Source organism: Saccostrea cucullata, unplaced genomic scaffold, assembly GCF_032062105.1.
Source record: "Saccostrea cucullata isolate Sc308-1 unplaced genomic scaffold, CSIRO_AGI_Scuc_v1 ctg291, whole genome shotgun sequence".
Taxonomy (NCBI): Eukaryota; Metazoa; Mollusca; class Bivalvia; order Ostreida; family Ostreidae; genus Saccostrea; species Saccostrea cuccullata.
The window spans coordinates 117,806-128,958 of NW_026928165.1; the positions used below are offsets into that span (position 1 = coordinate 117,806).

Below are 11,153 nucleotides of genomic sequence, written 5' to 3' on the forward strand. Positions count from 1 at the left end.
AGTCTCTTTCTTTGCTCCTCACTAAGATATTAACAGTAGTGAAGGAGAAACTTCAAGAGTACTGTGCAACAATATATTCAAGAAGAGGTGTAAATCAGATATGAATACTAAAAACTTCCAAGGAACTTTTGGAACATTTGAAACCACAAAATTTTACCAGAATCAACAATATAAAAACTTACGACTTTTCAACTTTATATACAACCATTCCCCATGATTTATTAAAGTCCAGGCTTTTTGATATCATTGACAGCTGCTTTTTTAATAAAAATGGAACTCGTAAATTTACTTATCTTGTCATTGGTCATTAGCAAAATTATTTTGTTAAAAAACATTCTGATTCTAAACACAAGAACTCTGAAGTTGAAATTGAAAAGATGCTGGAGTTTCTGATTGACAAATCTTTGTGGTTTTTGAGACTATGTCATCCAACAATCTTTTGGAATTCCCATGGGTACCAATAACGCCCTGTTATTAGCAGACCTATTTTTGTATTCATATGAAGCAGAATTTGTCCAAAATCTTGTATATGAAAAGAAGACAACACTTACTGTGGCGTTCAACTCGACATTTAGATATATCGATGACGTATTGTCAATTAACAATGGTTATTTCCATTCTTATGTCGAAACGATATATCCTGGTGAGCTTGAAATAAAAGATACCACAGAATTTGACATACCATTTTCATATTTAGATATATTTAACTTGAAAGAAACGCTCATGGTAATCTAACAACCAAGCTTTATGATGACTTTAACTTTTCAACAAGGTACATGTACCTTCAACACCTTGATTTGATACACAAGAGCATGTTCTACCTATGAACAATTTCTAAAACGTGGTAAATTATTGACAAACAAGTTGCTAAAACAAGTATATCAGCAGTCTCATTTAAAGTCATCATTTCATAATTCTTTGGTCGATACAATGACCAAATGCTGATTGATGGTTTTCATACTGTTTGTTAGGCCATTATTTACACACTTGGTTGTCGACAATTTCTTTCCGTTATTTCCCGATCATGACAAGGAGCAAACGGCGGGTGTGACCAGTCGACAGGGGATGCCCACTCCTCCATGGTACCTGATCCCATTTCTCATGTTATGCAGGTCCGAGTTTGCTCTGCTCCTAATTTTATTGTTTAATGAACTTTTGAGCTTGAATCTGTTCGTTAATAATTATTTCCATATATTTCATGTACACCCTAAAGCTACTTTGAGCTATTTCATAAAAAATATTTTAAATCCCTATAATGCATTAGCATATTTATTTGGCTGTAGGTACTTATGTGTAGATTAAGTATCGGATTTCAGAAATGTCTTGGAATGCTTTTTCTCCACACACTTTCTTCTCTCTGGCATCTGTCTACCTTTCGATTTCCATTTACCATCTTTGTTACAGTGTTATGAAAAGCATTTTAAAAAATTCTTTAATGATAAACATTTCTCTTATAAGTAATCGATGAGTGAATGATTGGACATTTTACGTTACCTGAAGTTGTCTCTGACGGTACATAAAATCTGCGAAAAGGGATTGAATTTAGAAATAACATTTTGACATAGTTCAAATAATGTTATATGTACAGCTAAAATCAAGACGCTTTATAGTAAAATGAGAATAAATGTTATTAAAAAGAATCAAGGGAGAGATTAAAAAACTTTAAGCAGATAAACTGAAATTGAGTGCCGAACAATAAGCATCATAAAGGAGCGGACGTCGGCAACACTCTTGCTTCAAGCGGCGATAAACAAACCCTAGCATTAACTTTATTACTCTAATATGTTTAATAGTATTGAAATTCTTAGGCTAAATCAAAACACACCGGGGCATCTATATGTAAAATTTTATTCATAACATTCGATATCTTAAGGATTTTACTGCAGTTGTGGCATTACTTTTGGATGAACCCTTATTTTTCTAATGAGCCCAATGTTATCTTTATAAGTCGGTTTTGTTTGCCTATAAAGTCAAAAGTCAGGATGCATTTAGGCTCTTTATGTTTCACTATAATTATCCTGTTGTGCATTTGTCAGTTTTTTTTCTTTGAATCCAGGCACGTAGCATCGTTTTTGAAAGTGGGAGGGGGGGGGGCAGCCAGACAATTTTTTTTTACTTACCTGGAAAGGTTGACAAGAAAAAAAAAAACAACAAAAAAACAAAAAACAACCATTGCCCAAACTCGAAAATCCTATTTCGTGAGGAGGAGGAAGGGAGGGGGGTTGAGGCCAACTTTTTTCAGATGCTGACTTCTTTCAGTACCAATTTTTTTGCATACAATACTGCATTTCCCTTATATTACTTTACTGCAGTTTTAACTAAGGGGGGGGGGCTGTATATCAGTGAACATTTTCAATAGTAAAAGTACTGTTGGGAAAAAGGGGGAGGGCTGGCCCCCCTGTTGCTACGTGCCTGGAATCTATGTGCATGAAATAAGGTGTGTAGATTCAGAGATCAAATATACTAATAATTAATCTTGATAAGATTTGTTGTATCTCTGCATTTTTCTTCGTGATTTAGGAACAATTTATATAACCTTTATATAACCCTGTTAACATCAATAATTATAGCAAAGACATTGAAGATGAGTATGAACAAACATTTTTGCGCTATGACTAATTTTCAGACATATTGCGGTTTAGGTTTGTCTTTATGAATGTAAAGCAATTTAGTCTATGATTACTCAGAATGTAGATTTCGTTATATTTCCTAGAGGTTCTTGATTTGAATTTCAAATATTTTATCTGCACAAATTTTGTCCAATTCTTGGATGACCTGTTTGCCTTTGGTTAATATTGAAATCGTTCAGCATTACGTAGCAAACTCGAAAGAGAAATTACATAGATTAATTTACATTTTTGTCAGCTGCAAGTGTTGCTGTTGTGAAATTAAAGTTGTACTTGGAAGATATAATTTGCATTCTCTAAAGGGTTACATTTAATAAATTTTTTACCGTAGTCGGTAATATTATTTAAATTCTCATTCCAAAACTCACAGTAATTTGTCCCCAAGTTCTTGTGTGGCCTATAGAAATTAAGGTGCTATTAATAAGCATAAAAAACCGTAATATACTAGTAATTGCAAATACCACCTCATAAGTAGATCCTGTAGGTATAATATTTATTACAAATTATCTTCATCTTTTGCAATTTTTTTGTATAGTTATCAAACATTAGCAAATGGTAGCTTATTCATAAAATAGATGATTATTGTACCCATGTAAATATTTCTGTGATTGGTTATAATTACACGTGCGCATGTCCTCTATCACTAGCGTGAAATATAAAAAAAGTAAAGATAGGGCCTAACGAACAGCGGTGGACCTAACAAAAATCCACAAATAATATAAAATGTGTTAAGAGGGGCATAAAACACGGACCTCTGGAAATTCCAGAAGTGGGATCAGGTGCCTAGGAGGAGTAAACATCCCCTGTTGACCAATCACACCCTCCGTGAGTCCTGTGTATATTGATCAGGCAGCCGGAACTTTCCATAGTCAAACTCAGTATAAAGAAAAAAAAAAGGCCTAACAATATGAACAACGTCAGCCAAAATGAGACCCAAATGCAAATAATGTCTTTATAAAGACCAGAGAAATTACGAAAAGTGTGTTTTAATTTTGCATGCTGATTTAATTAAAACTGATATTTCACTCATTGTTGTGCTATTGGTTTTAATTAGCGAATTAGTAATCGTGTTCTCCTGTTAAAAACTAGTTTCCCTAACTGGAACGGAGAGATGCCTTTTAAAAAGCAATCGTGCTATTTGTTAATTATATGTAAGTAAGGGAATTAGATTTCGCTCACCAGTTTTTTGGTACCTGATTAGATGGAGAATGTAAAAAAAGTCAGCTAAAAATAAGTTCATTGAAGAATAATAGATAAAGGAATGCTTTGTAGTTCAGGAGAGAGAGAGAGAGAGAGAGAGAGAGAGAGAGAGAGAGAGAGAGAGAGAGAGAGAGAGAGAGATGAAGCTGTGGAGCTTTTGGCGGAAGGGGCCTATCCATTAGCCAAAAATAAAGAAGGCCTCACTCCTTTTGATTTAACTAAGGTAAGAGTTAATTTGGTTTTGAAAATTTTCTACTAGGTGGAAATTTAATTTTGAAAAATTATTCTTACATAGGGATAATAAATGGAAAATTAATACCGATATTTTACATACAAATTTATCTGCAAACATAAAAATTAACACACATTGGAAACAAAAATAATTTTCTCCAATATTTATCGATCGAAATACTGGTAGCTATACCAAATTCACATCTGGAACAATTTAAAAATTTGGAGGAAAAATACGCACTTTATAGTAATTGTGTCATTACTTTCCGATCCCTCGTAAACCGATTGCATGCCACAATTTAGCAAAATTATATTAACCCCCTCCCCCTTCCTCTTCTCTCAGATAGAAGAATATATATATACAATGTACCAACATTCATACAAGACATTTGACGTAATTTACTCGTAAGTTACATTGTAAAAAATATACTTGCAATTGAATTTGACTTATCTAGCAGCACAGAAATCAAAATTTAGGAAACACTACTTCTTTCCCTTGTTGATTCCAAAAAAAGTAAACAAGGAATACTTCCAAAGATTAGGGTGCCTGTACAGTGATATAAAGGCAGTCACAGTTTATTTTAAAAAATGAAATATGATTGAACAATCATTGAAAATAAGTTGCAAAGTCAATCTTTAGTCAGTCAAAATTTCATTTTGTTATACCCTTATAAATAGCTTTCTTTATATTTATTACTAATAAAAAGTCCAACAAAAGAAATGTTTATTACATCGGTCTAACAATTTCATTGTTGACTGGCTTGCCGGTCCAACATCAGAATTGTTAGACCGCAACGTCACTGCTACGTCACAAGTAATTAATTATCGTTCAATATCGGCGACACGGAAATAGCCGAAGTTAAGACCTGCAAGAGTTGTTGCTACCAGCAAAGTAAGGTAGAAGAGAAGAGTATGTTTTGTAATAAATAATTTTTGTGATATAATAAAAATATAATTAATTTTATTCTTTCTCAGCTATTGTTTTATATTTTCTGATTAAGCCATAATTTTCCATATAAAGTAATGGATAATATAGTGTGTATTGATTAAAACTTAAATGAGCACTGAAGGGTATAACAAAACAGTTATAGATTTGGATTCGGGAACATATGATTTGTTGGACCTGAAGGTGAAAATGTTGCCCGAGGCCTGCGCCCTCGGGCAACATTTTCACCTTCAGGTCAACAACAAACATATGTTGCCCTCATACCCAGTCAATAACTACGATGGCCGATATCAGCCATGACAGTCTACATACAAATTTAAGGGTAGCGTGTCAGTGAATTGTTTTACATGGCAGTCTAACCTTAACGCAAAGTGACAAAATGTACAAGCTGTCATTTGGTGATGTCAAGTTTCTGTGGCAGGACACGCTTTTCTTTTCGTAAAAAGTACAGCGTGTCCATACAACTTTGCTTGATGACACTTTACACTTAAGTGCAATTGAAATACTTTATATTCAAAAAATAAATAAATGAATAAATAAAAACAAAAAGATAAGATCAACCAACCAGCATGGGGGAACTTTTAACACTGAGAAAGTTCAGATTCTGAGACTTTATTGCGGTCGCGATCGGGGCCGAAATGATTATTAACATAATATATAATCTTTAAAGTAAAAAAATAAATAAATAATAACCAATTTTCTAAAATTCTTTTAATATGGCATTGCTTGCAGGTGTTATCTACCCTCTTAGTATTCTGAGGATTCATTTCGTCATCCATTTTGTTGATCAAAACTTGAAAACTTTGTGAAAAAAATTCTCAAAGGAATGCAATGATATGTGATTGGTTGATTGATTGATTTTATACGTCCAATTCAAGAATTTTTCACTCATATAGAGAAGTCACAATATACCCGTGATGGGCTCCAAAAGTTGACCTTTACTTGACACTCAGGGCCATAGATTTGAACATATTTTATTATGTAATAAATACATAAATGAATTAGGCAGCAGGTATAGCCACAGGTACAGGTATAGCCACAGGTACAAGTTTAATCAAAATACATTATACTACATATAGTTAAAGGTTCATACATGTATACATATCACCAATAAGTTAAGTTAAAGTTAAGTAACACAAAATTGGATGGACGCATATGTTAACATCGTGACCGCAATAAACATGATAAAGTTCTCAGAATCTGAATTTTCTCAGTGTTAATAGTTCCCCCATGCTGGTGGGTTGATTTCATCGTTTTGTTTTTATTTATTCATTTATTTATTTTTTGGGATATAAAGTATTTTAATTGCACTTAAGTGAAAATTGTCATCAAGCAAAGTTGAATGAACACGCTGTACACTTTACGAAAAGCAAAGCGTGTCCTGCCACAGTAACTTGACATCACCAAATGACAGCTTGTACATTTTGTCACTTTGTGTTAAGGTTAGACTGCCATGTAAAACAATTCACTGACTCGCTACCCTTAAATTTGTATGTAGACTGTCATGGCTGATATCGGTCATTGTGAATAACTGTATATCAATGTCACTTCTAAATACATGTATAGGAAAAGCTATATTTTGTCGAGTGCAGAATGCAGTTCTCTTTGATATTCAAAAACTGTCTCCGTTTTTCGAGGTTATCTTACAACAGTTGTGAGTAATGACAAAGTTGACAGTGCCTATATATCCCATAGCTGGTGTATTGAACTGATTTTTTTCAAACACCATCAATTGACGCAGATATAAAATAGATATAAAAGTTTTATACATATATATACTTTTGTACCTAAAATAATCTAAGTAAATTATTCAGTTCACAGTGAAAAAGTACAAATAAAGGAGATAGCAGCCACGCAACAATATTTGGCATTTGATCTTACCAATACCAATTAAAAACGACACATTCTGAAAAGCTACGAAATCGGAAATTTGATAATTTTTAAAACGTGGTTATGCTAAATTGGAAACAGCGACAAAGGTTGAAGCACGTGACAAATTATATGACAGTTAGTGCGTTATCTTACAGTACTTGAGTGGAGCTACAATAGAATTAGGCGACAGACGTGTTCCGACAGAGGAGAAAAAAAGGCCCGTAGAAAGTTTTATGTAAATCATTTTTAAGTATAATTTCTGTCGCCCTAATTAAAATATATCCCTTCTACCGGCTAAACCCCTGTCGGAAATGCGGTTGATGAACATCGTTAAATTCGGTTCATTCGCATCGGTTTTGTAACAAACAAGAAATAGGTTAATGCTTGAACAAAAAAATCTTTATTCTTTCATTATTTGAGCAGATAGAAACATTAATGGTGATAAAATAACAGTGTTGCGACATCCGCTTGATTAGTCATGTCAGAGGTGTTATGGAATCGGTGGGAAATTGATCTAATATTGTTGAAGGAAATTTCATCTTAAACCAATGTTCTAGCAATTTGTCTTTCTGACGTAGCGCAAGTAGTCACTTCCTTTATGATCCGATGTCCAACATGGTAGACGTTGCTGTAAATTAATTCTTTGCCATCGAAGTTGTAGTAAATCTCTCTGATGAATGGAGTTTTTGTATCTTCCTTTGACCGCGATGATAGTCCAGTGGCGTATCTACCGATGCGGTTACCACGATTATTCAGCCTCTCATTATCTCTTGTGTTCGGTTTCGGTCTGTAAAAGTAGATAAAATAATGATCCGAGTAGTACCATTAGTTTTCCGGGATTAAATTGTCCTTCCCGCCAAGTTCCGCGATGAACAGGGGTTTATAGATTGGGCAGTCAGTGTTAATTAAGGTTCATGTGTTCAACATGAAAGTCTATAAAACGGAGTACATGTATGTCACAGTATTTGAAGTTTATTATATTGTAGATAAAGAACTGGAAACAAGCGACAAATATTTCAAATAGAAAATTCGTTTTAGATTATATTATTTTAAAAGCAGGGATCCAGACTGTACTCTAGATTGAAATAAGATAAAATAGATTTTTTTTAAAGAATGAAATTGAAAGAGCAGTTTAAGACTGTCAAAGAAGAATACAGATTCACAATATTTAGATTTGATGAAAAAAAAAATAATCAAGCAATTTAGGTTATCGAATATTTAAAACTTGTGTTTCACATGTAAATTGAGATATTCGTTAAAAATATAATTGCAAAACTTTATTTTACACTTCTTGCCAAATTTCATGAAAATCAACAATAGCCAAAGTTGGTAAGCAATAAGAAACTTTGCCTGACTTAGATTCAGAATTTTTAAATACCGATAATCTTGTCAATAAAAAGGGTTAACCGTGTGTAAACTGGTAAAAAGGAAAAAGGTTAGACCTATGATACTGGCAATACAAAAACTAACAACAGTTTTATAACGGGGTTTTAATACTTTTTTTTGTGTTAACCGTTGAAGAAAGCATACTTTTATTTTTCAAATTGTGTTTTTTAAATTCTTATTTGAATTTAAAGATTGTACTTTTTGAGTTTCAAATCGGTGATTGTTCTACTTATGCAAATTGTAATTCGATGCTTTTTTATTTTTTAAAACGTGAGGTATTTAGTTAGGTTCATATTGATGAAGAATCAAATTAATTTGTAGATTTAAAAAAAAAAAAGATGAATGATACCTTACATATGAGATTATGAACTAAAGCCCAGTTAGGCCTATTGCTTCTGTCATAATAATGAAATGTAGCGTTATAATTGCCAAAATTAAAAGCTTTTCCTGTTAAATACATTATAACTGATATGAAATTAAGAATTGTATGATTAACTCTAGAAAACAGAGGATGGCTCTATCATAAACCATTTCTTTATCTAATACTCATTTATTAATAAGAGGATCTCATCTAGGTGTTAATATTAATGATTAACAAGAAAATGAAGATAATCATGTGCTATCAGTATAATATTATGAGGAGGATTGTCTGCAGTAAAATCGTAAACAAGCTGTGCCGAAAAATAATCACAACTGCTTTCTAACATTTTCCTTACTCTTTAATAACATATTTCATTAATATCCATGGCAAATTTAAAAAAAATGAAGGAAAGGCCCTGACATTTTCTAAATTACAGCAAAATGATAGTGAATTAAAGTGTGATGAATTTTACCCAAACTTAATTTTATACTCTTATATCGAAATAAAACTCAAATTTTACCCTAATTGTTTGGTTGTGTGCAACTTAAGATCAAACCCTGTATATTTCCACGTAAATTAAATCCTTATTTTTGCCTGTAATTTATCAAAAAACTTGAAGATGGAAAATTATTTTATGTAACCATAGGATGACAATGCTAACATTTTTTTCTACACCTATGAACTTTTCTTATTTGCCCGTACTGTTTGTAAAAGGAACATTTACACTAAGTTTGAGTTTTAAGACAAACCTTAGATGTTAAATTAAACACTTTCTTTAATCTTAAAATTGTGTAAATCAATGCCTATTACCAAGGTACTCAGTATATATTATAAAGCATTTTCCTCGTCTATGTAGGTTTCCCGAATCCGTGACCTTCTAAATGCACATATCACAAAGAGGCAACTTTCTACAACTTCTCCAGAGGCAGTAACAAAGAGGGACTCGAAAGGTGAGAACAATCGATAATTTCTTCCTCTGACGCAAAATACGATAAAACTTACCAAAAAATGACTCCCTAGTTTATATGAAAAATTGCTAACGTAGGGAAAAATACTTAATCAAATTATTAACTGCCGTGTTTGTTTCCCTAGGACCACCGGAAGCCCCAGACAGTATACAAAGTTTATTTGCTGCGTTTGAAGAGAGAAGTCGGGAAAATTTACAAACCCTGACCTCGTCCATCAAAAGCGTGGATAGGAGGGAAAGTTTAAAGCAAACACCAGTCGTTAACGACAGAAGTAGTCCTAACTTGCGTTTTCTCAGACATTCCTTGTCTATCCAGAATTTTGATTTGAGCGGACTTCGACATGTTGAGTCATTGGACAGAAGTGAACCCTTGCATATTTATAGATTAGTCATGAATGTGAATTCCAACAATTCAGAAAATAGATTAGAAACAACTTCTGAAAATTCCGAAGTTGAAGATGATGTGTTTTCAGGAAGTGAAGTCGGGAATGATCAAGAGATTAATGTAGAAAGTACTGAAAATGTGAATAGTACATGCCATGTCAAAATTGACATAGATGAACCCATACTGACCAGCCCTGATTTGCCAAGAAGTACCCAGTTACAAGAAAGGGTGGAGGGCAATACGGACTCTGATACAAATATCAATGATAGTAGTGTTACATGAAAAAATAAAACAAAATAAATTGACAATTTGATTGTGAATTAAGATGCCGTTATTTATTTTTAAGCAGTAGAGGGTGATGTATTTATCAGTATTTTTTAATCTAACTTAATGAATTTTAAAGCAATAAATTGTTTGTTAATAAATTTAAAAGATTTTAAATTGGTTTATTTTTACATTAAATAAAAAAAATCAATTGAATCATATTCTTTTTGTACTGTATGCATTACATTAATGAAAAATTTTAAATTACCCGTGTTTTTGCTCCAAAAAGGTTTTTCATGGCAACAGTAAATATTCTAAAAGTGACCACTAAGAGCAGTTCTAGACTACTGAAAGATTGAGGTGAAATACAAATATAAATAAAGGAAAGGGCAAGAAAATTTTTGGTATAAAAATAAAGTGAAAAAGAAGTCATCGTTTAAGGTATATGGAGAAAACTACAAAAGTACAAAAGAAAGAAAACGCTGTTCTTACGAAACGAATTAATCTTTCTTCTTCCATAGCACTATTACATTTCTAAATGCAGAAATTAAAATTTCAGTAGGAGATTTAGCTCCAGGAATTGGAATAAAGTTTAATTTTAGTCTTATGTAAATTTGGTGTTTTATTACGAAGTAAACTAAAAATTTGGAGTTATAAGTACTTTGGTTTTGTCATCGTGAAAAAGAATAATCTTGGACAATTTGAACTCCGACCATTTCAAGGCAATTATTCTGACTTATGATATATTGACCCTCTATCAAGAAGAATACATTGCACAAGAATTAAGACATTCCTAAAATGCTAAGCTAGAATACTGTTATCAATGCATCAAATTCTGTTTCTTCAAATTTGATGAAAATCTTAATTAATAGAGCAAACTTTCATGTGAGTATACGGAGGGTTATTGACCTTTA

General features: G+C 32.5%; 1 protein-coding gene across 1 annotated transcript in view; it reads left to right on the plus strand.

The window, feature by feature from the left end:
- The window catches only part of LOC134276658 (ankyrin repeat domain-containing protein 27-like), a 32,714-nt gene extending 22,419 nt beyond the window's left edge, over positions 1-10,295 (plus strand). The window contains exons 24-26 of the mRNA XM_062758929.1: positions 3,967-4,050; positions 9,480-9,573; positions 9,716-10,295. Coding sequence (XP_062614913.1) covers positions 3,967-4,050; positions 9,480-9,573; positions 9,716-10,257 — 720 coding nt within the window. The 3' untranslated portion in view covers positions 10,258-10,295. The remainder of the gene's footprint in view (positions 1-3,966; positions 4,051-9,479; positions 9,574-9,715) is intronic.
- Positions 10,296-11,153: the final 858 nt, after the last annotated feature.